Here is an 18,215-nt window from a genome sequence, read left to right as displayed (position 1 = left end):
AGTCCGCACAAACTCTCTGCAAGTCGGAGCTGGGAGCGGGGTAACTCGATGCTGCCAGTTGCCATGGTCACAGGCCGGTTCAGAAAGCTCTCGGGCCCATATTAGGGACTGTATTCCCGCCTCACCCTGACATCACTGGGCGCAGAGAGCCCTCCTCCAGCCGCCTCTCGCTGCCTCCCATTGACGCCGCCACTTCGCTCCAGTTTGCGGAGGTTGGCGGCGCCGAGTAGGAGCGGCGCAGAGCCGGGGCAGTACCGGCGCAAGATCGGCGCAGAGCCGGGGCAGTACCGGCGCAAGATCGGCGCAGAGCCGGGGCAGTACCGGCGCAAGATCGGCGCAGAGCCGGGGCAGTACCGGCGCAAGATCGGCGCAGAGCCGGGGCAGTACCGGCGCAAAGGCGGCGCAGTGTCGGGGTAACCGCGGCGGATCTCCTGCCCAGCGCCGAGACCGTGCAACATCGTCGGGCGGAGCGGCGGAATCGAGCGGGAGGGCAGCAAGTGGCCTCTGAGAGTGTTACCCCCCCCCCCCCCCACGACCACCCCTCACCCTCTCAGCACTGCCTTCCCCCCCCCCACCCCCCTCACTCCAGGGGACGGGGGGCAGGGTGGGGGCGCCGGCCGATCGGTCGGTGCTGCCTTCGGAAAGTTTCGCTCGGGGTCAGTGAGCTCCCGCCGCCCGGACTCACCGCCGGGATGGAGCCGGCTTTAGGAGACTGGAGGACGGCTCGGCTTCTGCTGCTGGTGTCGGCGCTGCTGCTGCCGCCAGGTAAGATGGGCATCTGGGGGGAGAGGGGGGCTGGAGGGGGGAGAGGGGGGCTGGAGGGTGAGGGGTGGAGATGGGGGCTGAGGGGATGGGACTGGGGAGGGAGGATGGGTCTGAGGGGGAGAGGGGATGGGTCTGAGGGGGAGAGGGGATGGGTCTGAGGGGGAGAGGGGATGGGTCTGAGGGGGAGAGGGGATGGGTCTGAGGGGGAGAGGGGATGGGTCTGAGGGGGAGAGGGGATGGGGTTGAGGGGGAGAGGGGATGGGTTTGAGGGGGAGAGGGGATGGGTCTGAGGGGGAGAGGGGATGGGTCTGAGGGGGAGAGGGGATGGGGTTGAGGGGGAGAGGGGATGGGGTTGAGGGGGAGAGGGGATGGGGTTGAGGGGGAGAGGGGATGGGTCTGAGGGGGAGGGGGGATGGGTCTGAGGGGGAGAGGGGATGGGTCTGAGGGGGAGAGGGGATGGGTCTGAGGGGGAGAGGGGATGGGGTTGAGGGGGAGAGGGGATGGGGTTGAGGGGGAGAGGGGATGGGGCTGGAGAGAGGGGATGGGGCTGGAGAGAGGGGATTGGGCTGAGGGGGAGAGGGGATGGGTCTGAGGGGGAGAGGGGATGGGATTGAGGGGGAGAGGGGATGGGGTTGAGGGGGAGAGGGGATGGGGTTGAGGGGGAGAGGGGATGGGGCTGGGGCGAGGGGATGTGGCTGGGGCGAGGGGATGGGGTTGAGGGGGAGAGGGGATGGGGTTGAGGGGGAGAGGGGATGGGGATGGGGTTGAGGGGGAGAGGGGATGGGGCTGGGGAGAGGGAATGGGGTTGAGGGGGAGAGGGGATGGGGCTGGGGAGAGGGAATGGGGATGGGGAGAGGGGATGGGGCTGGGGAGAGGGGATGGGGCTGGGGTTGAGGGGGAGAGGGGATGGGGTTGAGGGGGAGAGGGGATTGGGCTGAGGGGGAGAGGGGATTGGGCTGAGGGGGAGAGGGGATTGGGCTGAGGGGGAGAGGGGATGAGGCTGAGGGGGAGAGGGGATGGGGCTGGGGAGGGAGGATGAGGCTGGGGAGAGGGGATGAGGCTGAGGGGGAGAGGGGATGGGGCTGGGGAGGGAGGATGAGGCTGGGGAGAGGGGATGGGGCTGTGGGGGAGAGGGGATGGGACTGGGGAGAGGGGATGGGGCTGAGGGGGAGAGAGCAAGACAGTGAGGGGCAGAAGAGACTAGGGGTGGTAGGTGTCCTCACTGACGATCGAGAGATCTCGGAGTCGGAGGGAGGGAGCCTCGGCAATGGGGAGGGGGTTTGAAATGTTCCCACTTGGAGAGGGTTTGAGCCGCGGCTGAGAGCTGCAGCACGATGAGCTCGGATTGGTCCCGGTGAAACTCTAACTGTTCCTGCAAAATATTACATTCGGTCAGAAAACAGAAAAATAAATGTCGGGCTAAACTCTCTCTGTATCCCCTTTTCCATTAGTCAGCCAAGAAATAAGACAATTATTTATCGCGTGATGTTTCAAAGTTGCGTTAATTTCCCCTCAATCTAACATTGGGTACATATATATTTTGTTAAACATCAGACATTTTTTGGAGGTGGGGGGAGAACTGGAACGATTGTGCTTGTCAGGGACGGGCCCGAGGTTGATTCTGAGCTGGAGGATTGGCTCTCTGGTTGCAATCCGGCATCTAGATCTATTCTAAACTCTGCTTCAGGAGCTGCAGACTCCGCTTTCTCCACGATTAGAATTACAGCCCAACCAGGAAATGTGTGTCCGCTGTGGAGTCAGACCGAGAACTTGGCAGGACCGACACACCATCCGTTTCATTCATCTTCTGAGGATTCCCTTAACCCAGATCCCATCTCCTGAAATTGATCTTCACCTGAATGAAGACAGTTTTAAAAAGCCAGTTAGTGGATTCCTGTCAGCCCGCGCCTCCCTTTAATCTCGTTTCACGTCTACCCTTTTTTCCAAATGGTGGTTTTGTTTTTGTTTCTGTAGTCTCAATTCTCTTTTTGGATAGAATTGACGACAAATCTCTCAGCCCATATAGCTCATTATATAACTCCTAATTTAATATCTAACATCTGACTTATCTTTCACTCATGTTGCTTGCCAAAGTAAGATATTTTAAATCCTAAGTTTTGATCGTATAGTTTTCAGCAATGGTGCTGACACATTGGAGGGAATATGCCTATTTTCCTATGTCCTTCCTCAGTACTCATGGCTTTGTGCTCTGCACTAATGAAGCAGTAGTGAATTGAGCCCTGCGTTGCTACCTTTCTAAACTGCAACCTACTTCAAGATTTTTTTATGTTACTCAAAATATGAACAAGAAAAATGACCCACATTTACATGTTGATAATAAAATTACATTACAGAAAGCCTTGTTTGAAGAACACTTCAATATTTGGGAATTGAATATTTCCGGTTAAAGATTCTTCACTTTTGGCAATGTTTTTATAATTGTCTCGTCGGTGCTACATGAGTATAACTTAGTGGGTTGTGTAGATTTAGTTTATGCTATGAAAGAATTGCATTTCGAATTTGAGTTTCAAGTATTGAACTAAATTATTAGTTTCCCTTGCTTGTCATTAAAACCACAAACTGAGTTCATAAGCATATGGATTCTTTGTGACCTTATGAAGTTGATCAGTTTCTTGGTGTTTGTACAGCCTGAGGCTTTGAGGTGAAGCTGGAGTTGGACTGCAGCCTTATTAATGCTATGTATTCCAACATGATGTGGTGATGTGGGCTTTTAATGTGATTCAGTGTAACCGGTATCAGACCAGCCAACTGACACATCTGTTAAGATTTGGAAAATGCACAAGAACAACAGTTTCCTTTGTGTGACATTCTGTTGTGATTATATATTGTCTCAATCCTTTTCTGTCGCAATTGATTGTTAGCCCTGCTAAGCTGAGCACTTTACTATCCTCATGAAGTTGCAGGCTGGGAGATTTGGAATTCACATATAAATATTCTGCTTCAGTATGCGGTTTACATTCGTTTAAGTTTTGAGAACCCAATGGTAATTGCCTGGGGGAATGGGAATACAATTTCACTTTTCCCAGATCCATTGAGGTCAGTTGAGAGCAGAGATTTACCATGCCCTGTTATTAAAGGCTTTGTGTTGCAGAGTGGCAGACTGACTGGGAGAGATGCTGTGATAGTTTTGTGTTGATATTGTCCCTGCAGAGAGGATTGTCTTAAATCTTTTGCATGTTTTTGGATTATTGACATTGCATTGACGCAATTCATTAATTAGCAGCCAAAGTAAAAAAGAGCAACTTTAATTTGTATAAAGGCTTAGATAAATGTTTGATGGTTAGTCATACATGTCAGAGCACTGCTCTGTCGTCTCATTGATGATTAAGCTGGTCAACAGTGAAGAATGTTTGCTTCCAGAGAGATTTAAAAGAAATCAGGCTTGTAGGGTTTCTTGTAGCAGGCGTCACTGATTTATATCTTCTCCCAATTCTCCAGACACTTAACACTGCCTCCTTTTGTAGGCCAGCTCCTGGTTATGGTGAATAATGTGTTTCCCATAGATTCTCAATGATCACCGACAGCAACTGGAAGTCACATTTAGATAGTTAGTGCAAATTAATTTGAGAGTTGCATTCCACGGTAATCTGAAGTTACAATAGTGATACATTGATACAGTGCACCAACAGTAACATCAGCTTTACAGTCAATGTGATATTTATGTTTACATAGTGTCCTGTAATGAAACACCCTGCCACTATCTCCTTAATACTTGTATCGATATAAGCTTGTAGGGATTCTGCAAGAGTGAGGTGGTGTAGAAGAGGGGGAGATTAACATACCTTGAGACTGTGGCAAAGCAGTTTTGAAAAGTACCTTTCTGTCAATCGGCTCAAAAGAAAATCCTGTCTTCTGACCCCACCCCCGGCTATCCTCTTAATCTCAGCATGTCCCAGATGGCACTAAGATACTGTCACGTGTCTGAGATGAAGTGTTGTTCCATAAGCCGATTTGTTGATGCTTCAAGTCCTAATTGAACCAATTTTCAATCCTTTGTCATCTGCTAAGATGAAAAATTGAATAGTTTCATTCTGGTGTCTTTGGCACAGCTGATGATTAATTGAGTGCTTGTGAAGTTAGCTAACAACTTAATTTTCGATATGAAATTGGGGAAATGTTAATTTGTTCAAGGATGGGGGAAATGACACAGAGCATAACAGACACTTGGGGCTGTTTTCATTAGAGAAAAGAAAGTTTAGGGGTGACTTGATTGAGGTGTACAAGATGATTAGGGGGTTAGATAGGGTTGACAGTGTGAACCTTTTCCCGCGTATGGAGTCGGGTATTACAAGGGGGCATAGCTTTAAATTAAGGGGGGGGGGGTAGATATAGGACTGAAGTTAGGAGTAGGTTCTTCACTCAGCGAGTCGTAAGTTCATGGAATGCCCTGCCAGTAGCAGTGGTGGACTCTCCCTCTTTATGGGCATTTAAGCGGGCATTGGATAGGTATATGGAGGATAGTGGGTTAGTATAGGTTAGGTGGGCTTGGATCGGCGCAACATCGAGGGCCAAAGGGCCTGTACTGCGCTGTATTCTTCTATGTTCTATGTTCTATAAAGCCTGTAAGACAAGACCATGTCAGTTTGTCTGCTCAGTATTAGCGTTGCAAGTGTGAGTAAGGTGTGGGATGTCACAACAATCTCCGTTTCATTTGAGGTGCTCTATATTTGGGTTAGGAGCAGGCTGTCAGCCCTATTGGCCGGTTCCTTCCACAGAAGATAATCTGTTAATCTGATCATTCCACATTGCATTCTACCAGCCCATTACCTATCACTCATTATCAAGAATTTTTCTATCTCTATCCTAAAGATATTCAAAGACTGTGCTCCACTTCCACTGTCTTTTAAGATAAAGAATTCCAAAGACACTCAAGCCTGTGTGAAATCTTCCTCCTCAACTCCGCATCCTGCCCTGCTAGCTTCCTGAGGAAGGAGCAGCACTCCGAAAGCTTGTACTTCCAAATAAACCTGTTGGACTATAACCTGGTGTTGATTTTAATCTCTGTTTTAAATGGACGAACCATTATTTTGAAACAGTGACCCCTGTTTGTAGACTCCTCCACAGAATGAAATGTATTTTCCAGATCTGCCCTGTCCAAACCCTTCTAGATCTTGTACGTTTCAATTCGGACACCTCTTAATCTTCTAAACTCCAATGAATCCAAGCGTGGTCTGCCCGACCTTTCCACATCAAGCAACCCACCGATTCCAACTGTTAGTCCAGTGAACTACTTCTAATGCATTTTGGTACTTCCTTTATCTAAAGAAACCAGTACTGCATACGGTACTCAGGTGTGGTCTCACCATGCCCTCTATAACTGACGCATAATGATTGTTCTCAATTTCTCTTGCAATAAGAAAGCCTTCAGTTAGCTCTCAAATTACTGCTGTGCCTACACACACATTCATTATGACACCCAGATCCCTCTGCATTTCAGAGTTTGTAACTTCTGACTAGTTGTATAATATGCTCTTAATTCTTTGTCAAAATGGACAATTTTGCATCTTTCCACATTATATTCCATTTGTCAAATGTTTGCCACTCACTTACCTTGTCTATATCTCTTGGTAGCCTTCTATTGTCTTCTTCACAGCTCAATTTTCTCCCGATCTTTGTGTCATCAAATTTAGCAACCATGCTTTCAGTTTTTATTTCACTTATGCAAATTGTAAAATGTTGAGGACCCAGCATTGCTCCCTGTGGTACAACCCCTCAAAATGCTTCACAAATTCACAAACCTGACTGCCCTGGTCGACCCATCATCTCAGCCTGTTCCTGCCTCACCAAACTTATCTCCGCCTACTTGACACCGTCCTGTCCCCCTTGGTCCACGATCTCCCCAAATACATTCAAGACACGACCCTTGCCCTCCACCTCCTCTATGACTTTCATTTCCCCGGTCTCCAATGCCTCATCTTCACGATGGACATCCAATCTCTGTACACATCCATCGGCCATAACGAAAGCCTCCAAGCCCTCTGTTTCTTCCTCTCCTGTGGACCCAACCAGTATCCTTCCACTGACACACTCGTTCGATTGGCTGATCTGGTCCTCACCCTCAACAATTTCACCTTCAAATCTTCGCACACCCTTCAGATCACAATGGTAGCCACAGGCACCCGCATGGGCCCCAGCTATGCCTGTCTCTTTGACATGGAGCAGTCCATCTTCTGTAGTTACATCGGCACCACTCCCCACCTCTTCCTCTGCTACATCGATGACTGTATCAGTGCTACCTCATGCTCCCACAAGGAGGTTAAACAGTTCATCAACTTCATGAACACGTTCCACCCCAATCTCAAGTTCACCTGACAATCCTGGACCCCTCCCCTTACTGGAGCTCTCCATCTCCATTGCAAGTGACCGACTCAACATGCACATTTACTTCAAATCCACCAACTCTCACAGCTACCTGAACTACACCTCCTCTCACCCTGCCTCCTGTAAAAATGCTATCCCTTATTCCCAAATCCTCTGCCTCTGCCGCATCTGGTCCCAGGAGGACCAATTCCACCATAGAACATCCCAGATGGCCTCCAAATTCAAAGACCACAATTTTCCCTCCCACATAGTCAACAATGCCCTCCAGTGCATCTCCTCCACTTCTCGCACCTCTGCCCTTGAAACCCACCCCTGCAACTGTAACAAGAACAGAACCCTCTTGGTCCTCGCCTTCCATCCCACCAACTTTCAGATACATCACATCACCCTCCACCATTTCTGCCACCTACAAACAGACCTCACAACCGGGGATATATTTCCCTCCCCACCCCTATCTGCATTTTGTAGAGACCATTCCCTCTGCAACTCCCTTATTAGGTCCATGCCCCTTCCCCACCCTCCCCTCCCAGCACCTTTCCCTGCCTCCACAAGAAATGCAAAACCTGCGCCCACACCTCTGTCCAAGGTCCCAATGGATCCTTCCACATCTGACAGAGATTTACCTGCACTTCCACACACGTCATGTACTGTTTCCATTGTGCTCAATGTAGTCTCCTCTACAATGGGGAGAGAGGCTGCCAACTTGCGGAATGTTTCAGACAACAGCTCTGGGACACACGCACTAACCAACCCCACAACCCTGTGGCCAAACACTTTAACTTCTCCTCCCACTCCACCAAGGAGAGTCAAGTCCTGGGCTGCCTCCAAACCAAACTCTAGCCACCTGACACCTGAAGGAAGAACGCCTCATCTTCTGCCTTGGGAACCTCCAACCATGTGGGATCAATGTGGATTTCACCAGTTTCCTCATTTCTCCTCCTCCCACCTTATCCCAGATCCAACTTTCCAACTCGGCACTGCCCTACTTGTCCATCTTCCTTTCCACCTATCACTTTCACTCCCACCTTCATCTACTTTTCACATTCCCAGCTACTCCCTCAATACCCCCACACCATCCCCCTCACATTTATCGCTCTGCTCCCTTGGCCCACAAGCCTCATTCCTGATGAAGGGCTTATGCTCAAAAAGTCCACTCTCCTGCTCCTCAAATGCTGCCTGACCGGCTTTGCTTTTCCAACACCACACCTTTTGCCTCATTATGCTTTGCCAATCAGAAGAAGACTCCTTTATGCCTACTGTCTGCTTGTTAGTTAAACAATCTTCTGTCCATGACAATATGTTATCCCATGCACCACAAGTTTAATTTCCACAGTAACCTTTGATTTGGCACCTTATCAAATGTCTTCAGTAAATCCATTGGTGCCCCTTTATCTGTAGTACATTTTAATTCTTCAAAAAACTCCTGTGAGTTAGTTAAATGATTTCCATGTTTACTCAGCATGATTATCTTGAACTTCTAAGGGCCATTCTATAACACCTTTAATAATAGTTTCAAAGATCATTTTTATGACACATGTTGAGCTGAATGCCTTGCAGTTTCCTGTTTCCTGTCTTCCTCCCTTGTTGAATAAAGGAGTTGCATTCACTGTTTTCCAATCTCATGGAATCTTATGCAAATTTAGGAAATGTGAAACTAGCACAAAATCTATGTCACTAGCCATTTCTTTTAAGACCTGAAGATGAACTCCATGAAAAGCCAAGGACCTATCAGGCAGCATGTCCAACAATTTGCTCAGCAGACATTTTTAGATTCAATTCCCTACAGTGTGGAAACAGGCCCTTCGGCCCAACCAGTCCACACCGACCCTCGGAAGAGTAACCCACCCAGACCCATTTCTCTCTGGCTAATGCAGCTGGGCAATTGAGCATGGCCAATCCACCTGACCTGCACATCTTTGGACTATGGGAGGAAACCGGAGCACCCGGAGGAAACCCACACAGACACGGGGAGAACGTGCAAACTCCACACAGACCGTCGCCTGAGGCTGGAATTGAACCCAGGTCCCTGGCGCTGTGAGGCAGCAGTGCTAACCACAGAGGCACTGTGCCGTCCCAAAGATTGTGATATTCCTGAGTTCCTCTATAATGAAGAGCAATGCAAACTAAAAACAGCAGGAGGAACTCGGCAGGTCTGGCAGCATTTGTGGAGAGAGAAATGGAGTTAATATTTGAGTCCAATATGATTGTTCTCTTGTTGTGAAGAATAATATTGATCTTGTTAAAGTTGATCTTGCTTCACACACCTCCTGTGCAGTGTAACTTATATACCTCACTCTGTCTAAACGCCTTATGATCTGTATCTGCTTATTATGATCTGCCTGTTCAGCTTGTAAACAAAGCTTAAGTACATGTGACTACAATAAATTAAATCAAAGAATCGTGTTTGACTTGAAAGTTGACTCTGTTTCTATCTCTGCAGATGCTGCCAGACCTACAGAGTTCCTCTAGCTCTTTCTGTTTTTGTTTTAATATCTAGCATCCATAGTATTTTGTTTTATTATCAATGCAAAATACGTATTAAATTCATTTGCCATCTCCTTATTTTCCATTATTAGTTCCACTTTCTGTAGTAGCAAAGATCAATTTGTGGACTCTTTGTGTATCTTTCTTAAATATCAATGCAAACTTTACTGTGTGTTTTTATATTTTCTAATTGGCTTTCACCCCTTATACTCTAATTTTAGCCATCGTATTCATTTTTTTCTTTTTTTTACTCGAACATTTTGTCCACTCCTTTTTTGTTTTGACCTTTCACCCATCTTTATGCAATTACATACATTTTCTTTCAGCCTGCTACCTAGTGATGTTGTTCTTGGATATCTGTGAGTTGGATAATGCAACTACAATATAATACATTTAAACTAGAATCGTAGAAATCACAGAACCGAAGGAAACCATTTGACCTACTGTGATTATGAAGTCATTATCTGCAGAGATTACTCAAGTAATGGTCTAACTGGGCAAGTTAACCTAATTGTAAATGATTACCAAATTCAGAGTTCACTTATGCCAGCTTGGAAAAAGAAGTTTTTTGCATATTTAATTAACTGATGTACATTGGATGAAGAACTACCCATGTATTCATCTACATACACAAAATGATGCAAATTTGATTTTAATATAAATCTGTCTGATATCTATATATCAATGACATAAAAGCTGAAAATGTTGAAAATTCTCAGCACTGAGATCACTGAGCTGAAGCCATTAGCTCTGATTTCTGTCCCCACAGATACTGTCTGACTTGCTGTGTATCTTCTGAATTTCAGCTTCTGCAGTATTTCACATTTGGTTTCACTGACTGTAATCTATCTTCATGATTTGTTCACTATTGAAGTCTGCGACATTGTGTATTCAGCACAATTCAGTGTGCCATGCTTACCGATAAACAGTGGTACCATAGGAATAAAAGAAACCATTCTCTTTTTTTATCAGACTGCTGGGTTGCAGTCACCGACTGACAGTTTTACAGCCCCTGGCTAGAATGTCTGCACCATTTCAGATCTGCATCCTGTTAATTCCAATGAGCATCAGTTTTTTTTTCAGCATCTTTGAAGTAGGACAGGCAGATTAAATCAAACTTTGTACTTGTGTTTAAATAACACACAAATGGTTTGTAATTTGCTAATTTTGTTTTTAATTTTTTTTAATAACTGTTTACTCAGGATGCAGTCTGTGGCATGCCCAAATGCTGAACAGCCCAAATCTTTACAAAGATCTTTACAAATGTAGCTCTGAATTCTTTGTTCAGAGTACAAACATTGACTAATGAATGTAAATTGCTTTAAATTTCCCTTTAATGCCCAAAATAATTTTGGGACTAGGGCATCTGGAGGCCAGACTCATTTGTTGGTCCAATGACCGTCCTCTTCACCACCACAATTTCTTCTGGAAATTTCCTTCTTTTCCTCATGACACCTTTCGTTCCTTCAGTACAACCTCTCTGTGGCGCAGTAGGTTATTGATTATGGCTCCTACTTTCTCAGACCTTTGACCTCTTCTCTCTCTTAACTTTGAAATTAAGGTCCACCGTATGTCAGCTCTCTCAGGACAAGGCTCCTACAATACTTAAATTTAAACCATCTATTCACTGCTTCCAGACTTACCATGTCTCTTGATGTTATCCTGTGACGTAGGCCTCAGTCAGTTGTGTTGTTTCCCTTGGAGATCTGTATGGTTTTTTTCCCCCAAGGTATGATGATGATAACTGCGATAAAGTCTGTTTTTTGTTACAATTTCCCACTCTTCTGGCTCGATGCTTCTGCACCTTAACTGTCCTTGGTCAGTTCTGCTGCTTGTCATGGGTGAGTGGATATTTGAAATGACCATTCTTTATGACTCGGGTTTGAAAGTGAGTGTTATCATTACACTTGTACATGGTCAGTTTTACACAGTTGTTTATATAGTCATCAGAGAAACCTGTCGGAGCTTCCCTCTCCTGTTTAATCGAAGCACTAAGATCACTTGAATCAAATCCTTCTCCCCACCCCACTGCTGTTTTTTGATGTTTATTAAGCTAGCATAGATCATAGGTTTGGTCTGCATTTGAGTTCTCAATTTTGTAAGCATGATGAAAATCTTTCAAATTAACACAACAGTGTTGGGGATAAGATATATAGGCAATTGTAAATAGTCATGTAGTGAGGAACTGCACAACCTCTGCCAGTGTAGAGTCTCTTTCAGCAGTTGATGAACAGACACTGGGATGTTCAACACAGAACTGAAAATGTGTTGCTGGAAAAGAAGGGCTTTCCTGAAGAAGGGCTTATGCCCGAAATGTCGATTCTCCTGTTCCCTGGATGCTGCCTGACCTGCTGCGCTTTTCCAACCACACAATTTCAGCTCTGATCTCCAGCATCTGCAGACCTCACTTTCTCCTTTCTGTTCAACACAGAATCCAAACTGGACATGTCATCAATGGAAACATTAGATGCAAACGACAGGAGTAGGCCATTCAGCCCCACTTGCTTGCTCTGCCATTCAACAAGGTCATAGCTGACCCAATCATGGCCTCAAATCTATGGTCCTGCTTTTCCCAGAGAAGCACTGACTCTCTTGTTATAGATCACCCTGTGCCTTACAGTGACCCTGCCTTCACCACCTTTAGTGGGAAGAGAGCTATAAAGACTCTCAACCCTTTCAGGGGAAGATATTGCTCTGGATCTCAATTTTGACTGGGTGACCACTGATTCTCAAATGGTGTTCCCTAGTTTTAGTAACTATGGTGCAGCTTGGAAGCATTTCCACTCTCCTACCTTTCCTTCTATGAAAATCCCAGAAAAATATAACCTGGTCATTTACTATAACTTGGATGGTGGAACCTTGCTGTGTGTAAGTTGGTTGGTTGTTGTGTTTCCATCCGTGACAGCAGCGACGTTCACCGTGAAGTGATCTGTGCTAGGTTTCCCTCCTATTTTGTAGTTCTATTTTTGATCTTTTATTATAACATGTATCAAATAATCTCCAGCTTTTCTTCACCCTAACTATTTAATTCCAATATTGTGTTGCCAATATCTGGGGAACATCTTGCTACATCAGTATTTAGGTTTCAGCATCTAAGGTCCCTGTCCAATCACACTTCACCTTTTTGAGTGCACTGTGAGAAATCTGAGCTATAGCTTTAACCATGTGCAATGCAGGATAACTCCAAAGTGAAAGCACTTAGGCTAGGAAAATAAACTTCAAAATTGTTTCTATTTTAGTGTAGCACTCTCCCACCCCTGCTGTTTGTTGTCATTTAGGACAGGGCCACTACAATATACAAGAAAACACAGTGAACTCCCTAGCATAAGACATTACATCATTCCAATTAGTGTAGTTTATTGTGAAGAAGTGGCGTGTAAACAAGTATCCAGGTCAGCAAATGCCTAAACTCCATTGAGGCAGAAGGAAAACTATCATCTCTCTGGTGAACTGCAGTTCGAAACTAAAAACAAAATTGTCTGCTCATTAGAATCTTTACAGTGCAGAACTGCATTTAGCTCTGCATCCCTCTGGTGATGGGATAGATGTATTGATATACGAAAGGCATTAAGAGATTTAAAACCAACCCAGCTGTGAATGGGCATAATGTGTATTGTGGTCAGAGGTACAGGGATATCCATATAATATACAGGGGTTGATGGTGCTGTTAGGGGCACTTGAAAAATAATTCAATAATAGTTGCCTGAACATTGGATCGAAATCAATGTGGAAGGGGCAGATGCAAATGAGGCATGGCCGTGTATGGCAAAGTTATAGACAAAGTGATGCAATTGTGATTTTACAGAAATTGACAAGAAGCTGTATCCACTGACTGGAACGTTTATAACTCAATAATAAGTGATCAGCTGGTGAGGTATACGAAGAGTAATGGCTTCACTGGTTGGCTTGCGAAGCTTTGGACTTCTCTGGCCCACAGGGCCGTGACTCCTCCATTATTGACTGTGTCATCAATACTGAGATCAAAACCCCATGTTTGAGCTCATAAGACCCAAAGATGTGGGAATGTTTAGGAAAGTGGAGTTACTATCCAACTTCGGTTGTTCTCTTATTGAATGATAGAGCAGGTTTGGGACTGCAGAGTCTCTTTGTCCCATTATTCTGTTATGCGTGTCACACAAATCATGTGTCCTTCTGGAATCTTAACCAACAGTGGTTATACCTGCTATGTTGTGGGGCCACCATCTGTAATATTGAAGGGGGTAATTGGTGCCCTGTGCATTGGTTTAGTGAATGGCTGTTTACTCAGTCTAATCTGAAATTACAATGGGTTGACTGTGCTGAAAGCAGCTCATGCCATTGGCAGGACCTGGGGTGCAGGGGCGGGTAAAGGACATGGGAGATGGTGTTTAGGCACTAAAATTTTTTTTTAAATTATTGGGGTGATGCAGTGGCTCAGTGGTTAGCACTGCTGCCTCACAGCACCAGGGCCCCAAGTTCGATTCCAGCCTCAGGTGACTGTCTGTGTGGAGTTTGCATTTGCACATTCTTCCCGTGTCTGCATTGATTTGCTCTGGTTTCTTCCCACAATCCAAAAGATGTGCAGGTCAGGTGAATTGGTCGTGCTAAATTGCCCATGGTGTTAGGTGCATTAGTCAGAGGGAAATCGGCCTGGGTGGTTACTCTTCAGAGGGTTGGTGTGGACTGGTTGGGCCAAAGGGCCTGTTTCCACATTGTCGGGAATCTAATCAACAGTTGAAATAAAATAATGATTGCTAGCATTGCCCATGTCTCCCATGTGGCGGGGTTTTGCATGTAGGCTGAATGGAGATGTGCCTTTCCGATGTTACTCCTCTTCAGCAGGAACAACTACCTGCTTCTTCACCTGCTGGTCTGGTCTAAGCCTGCACACTGTAATGAAATAGTGTTTGATGGTTATAAACAAAACGAAAGAACCGCAGATGCTAGAAGTTTGAAAAAAATCCAGAAATTGCTGGAAAATCTCAGCAGATCTGGCACTATCTGTGGAGAGAAATCAGAATATTGGGTCCAGTGGCCCTTTTTGCAAAACCCCTTTCCTCTATTTGCATGTGTTCTAGAGAAGAGTCACTGGACCCAAAACATTAACTGATTTCTCTCCTCAGATGCTGCCAGACCTGCTGAGATTTTCCAGCAGTTTCTGTTTCTTTTAATGGTTATACCTGTTCTATCAGTAGCTTCAACCATAGTCACCACCAGAATTTCCTCCCAAGCTCTACCTCAGGTCTATCTACAACATGTAGATTACAGCGCTTTAATGCAGAAGGTGAGCCATCTTTTTAGAGCTGGGCAATAAATACTGACTTTGCCACGTTGCACATCCCAGGAACAAATTTTTAAAAAACAATAGTGACCCTTTAAAAGTAAATGGTTGCACCTGATAGATTGCAATTCTCATTATGCTGCAAGTGCATAGCTCGGGGTCGAGAGCTGATTTCTGTATGTAATTTATAAAGGGAAGTGGTGAAATCTGATTGCAATATTCATTAACCAGTTTGCTTCTATAATCACTCAACCTGTAGAGCTATCCCAGGAGACTGCTGATCTGCTTCAACTGAATTCACAGGCTGCCTCTCTCCTTTGAGCATATAGCAGTATAGGCCCTTTGGGTCGCGATGTTGTGCCGACCTTTTATCCTACTCTAGATCAAACTAACCTTCATACCCTTCATTGTACTATCTTTATGTACCTATCCAAGAGTCGCTTAAATGTCCCCAATGTATCTGACTCAACTACCACTGCCAGGTAAAAACAATGACTGCAGATGCTGGAAACCAGAGTCTAGATTAGAGTGGTGCTGGAAAAGCACAGCAGGTCAGGCAGCATCCGAGGAGCAGGAAAATCAACGTTTCTGGCAAAAGCCCTTCATCAGGAATAGAGGCAGGGAGCCTGCAGAGTGGAGAGATAAATGAGAGAGTGGTGGGGGTGGGGAGAAAGTAGCATAGAGTACAGTAGGTGAGTGGGGGTGGAGATGGAGGTGATAAGTCAGAGAGGAGATGGAGTGGATAGGTGGAAGGGAGAATAGGCAGGTAGGACAGGTCATGAGGGCTACCACCACTGGCAGTGCAGTTCATGCATCCACTACTCTCTATGTATAGAACATATATGTGTCTGACATCTCCCCTAAACCTTCCTCCAGTCATCTTGAAATTATGCCCCCTCATGATAGACATTTGCATCCTACACTTCAATGAGATTTGGTTTACACAGAATTGGTTCAGCACAAAAGGAGACTGTTGGGTCCATTATTTCTGTACCACATTGTCATAACTCTGCATGTTATTTGTTTTCAATAGCCTGTTAGGCTTACCTTCATTTTAGATATATTGAATGTGCTGGACTCCACCACACTCTCATGCACTACCTCCCAGGCATTAACCACACTCAGCGAGAGGGAGTTTTTTTTTCTGTTATCATTTTAGCCAATTACTAGAGTCACAGAGATGCACAGCACGGAAACTTACCCTTCGGTCCAACTCATCCATGCCGACCAGATATCCCAACCTAATCTAGTCCCATTTGCCAGCATTTGCCCCATATCCCTCTAAACCCTTCCTATTCATATACCCATCCAGATGCCTTTTAAATGTTGTAATTTAACCAGCCTCCACCACTTCCTCTGGCAACTCATTCCATACATGCACCACCCTCTGTGTGAAAAAGCTGCCCCTTTTAGGTCCCTTTTATATCTTTCCCCTCTCACCCGAAACCTATGCCCACTCTATGCCTCTTCACTCTCGATCCTTTCCTAAATGGGTGCCTACCCACTGTGTGCCCACTCGTTGTTTCAAATACTTCTATAAAATCACCTCTCAACCTTCTTTAAAGAAAATGGTCCCAACCCCTTCAATTACACTTTATAACTCATTTCTGACACCATTCCATTGACTCTTCTCTGCATTCTCTCGTATTTTGCATCCTCCTCCAGAACTGCGTGCTGTACTACAGCTGAGGCCAATCTAGTGTCTTGGACAATTTTACCACGACCTTTTTTTGTATTCTATTTAATAAAGCTAGGATAAATTTATCAAACTGTCCTTCACATGTATACACACATCTTCTGACCTTAGCGTTGTAGCCCTTCCTTTATACTGTCTCTCCACATTGTTCCGAATGAAGTTAATCACCTCATGTTGCTGATCTTGTATTTGCTTCCTTTCTTTGAACAAGGATGTAACATTTACAGTTCTCCAGTCCTCAGGCACCATACTTGAGTCTAATGATGACTAAATATTTCTGTACAACACCTCCACAATTTCCACGCTCACTTCCCAAACCGTCCTCGACTTCATCTCCTCAGATCCCAGTACCTCATCAATTTTTAAAATTTGTTTTATTGCATCAAACTGGTCATTCCAAATCTCAAACCGAATACATTCCTGCTTTATAAGATTTGAAGTTTGAGATGAAATGCTTAAACTGGTAGCAGAGTTGATGTGATGTTTGTGGTCTTTGTTTCTAGTTATAGACTGTAGCACTGTGATGTTTTTGTGGATTTATTACATTTCATGAGCAAAAAGAAGTGTATATGATTCATGAGTTCTTTACAGTGACGGTAATACCAATATTGAACGTGAAGGCAGTTTGTTTTCTGTGTTTGGTTGTCTATGTGCTCTTTTCATCAGCACTCACTTTGCTTTGACCAGCTGGATGTCTGATTAGATTAGATTCCCTGCAGTATGGAAATAGGCCCTTCGGCCCAACCAGTTCACACCGACCCTCCAAAGATTAACCCACCCAGACCCATTTCCCTCTGACTAATGCACCTAACACTATGGCCAATTTAGCACGGCCAATTCACCTGTCTTGCACATCTTTGGTGTATTTTGAAATCCACCAGCTCCTTGACTGTCTGAATGAATAAATGTTCATCAGCAAAATCTCTGCTTGCCTGGTCTGGAGGACATGTTCTGTCCAGAGAGCTGCATGGCTCATTTACCCAGGTTCAGGCACTGTGAGGCTGGTAGAATAAGTGTGCCTGGAGGTACTGCTGAAACAGAGTGTGTAGTCAGTACGTGATCTTGCTGAGCACTTTGTTCTCAACTGAATGGACACACCCAGGAGATTATCTGGAAATGAGCAGGAGCAAGTTAGCCTCCATTACCAAAGTCCTTTTAGTTAAAGAATAAGTAATCTACTTGTAACCAAGCACCTTATCACTAAAGTCATAGACAGTAGTTGAAGGTTTGAATTCCCTCTTGTTTAGCAACAGGAACAACTCTCGAGTAACCCGACTCAACGTGAAATATGACCAAATTGCCACTGTCTTTGGACCTGTGCCACATCCTACAGAATGATAACTCCACAAACTGAAGCTTCAGCCTTAGCTACTTGTCTGTTGGTGACCCAATTAATGTCAGCATTATCTTCTGCAACTAGCTTGAGCATTGACATTTACACCCATTTTTTAAATGTATGCTTTCAGCAATTGTTATCCCAAGACTGATGTTCCTTAGCAGCTGCATGATGGACATTCTCCATCAGGGTGACAATCAGACCTACAGTGAGAAGCCTGTGTTAATGCTCACCACTTTGGCAGTTGCTTTCAAGAAGGAATGACAGCTGAATTACAAAAACTGCATCTTTTATTTCTAAAACAGCACCTTGCACTTGTGCCGTTATCCGAC

General features: G+C 45.3%; 1 protein-coding gene across 4 annotated transcripts in view; it reads left to right on the top strand.

Moving 5' to 3' along the window:
* Positions 1–280: 280 nt before the first annotated feature.
* Positions 281–18,215, top strand: part of nectin1b (nectin cell adhesion molecule 1b) — a 557,504-nt gene continuing 539,569 nt past the window's right edge. For 2 of the 4 annotated variants that reach the window (XM_087976315.1, XM_087976313.1), the window contains exon 1: positions 286–765. In XM_087976315.1, the coding sequence (XP_087832441.1) occupies positions 693–765 (73 nt within the window). In that variant the 5' untranslated portion in view covers positions 286–692. Of the gene's footprint in view, positions 766–18,215 lie in introns of all 4 variants that reach the window. The other 2 variants (XM_087976317.1, XM_087976312.1) reach the window with 2 other exon arrangements.

This window comes from Chiloscyllium plagiosum, unplaced genomic scaffold (genome assembly GCF_037043375.1).
Source record: "Chiloscyllium plagiosum isolate Xiang-an unplaced genomic scaffold, Cpla_swu_hap1 HiC_scaffold_29, whole genome shotgun sequence".
NCBI classification, from domain to species: Eukaryota; Metazoa; Chordata; class Chondrichthyes; order Orectolobiformes; family Hemiscylliidae; genus Chiloscyllium; species Chiloscyllium plagiosum.
Note: the sequence above shows the minus strand (reverse complement) of the source record. Positions and strands in the feature narration are given on the sequence as shown.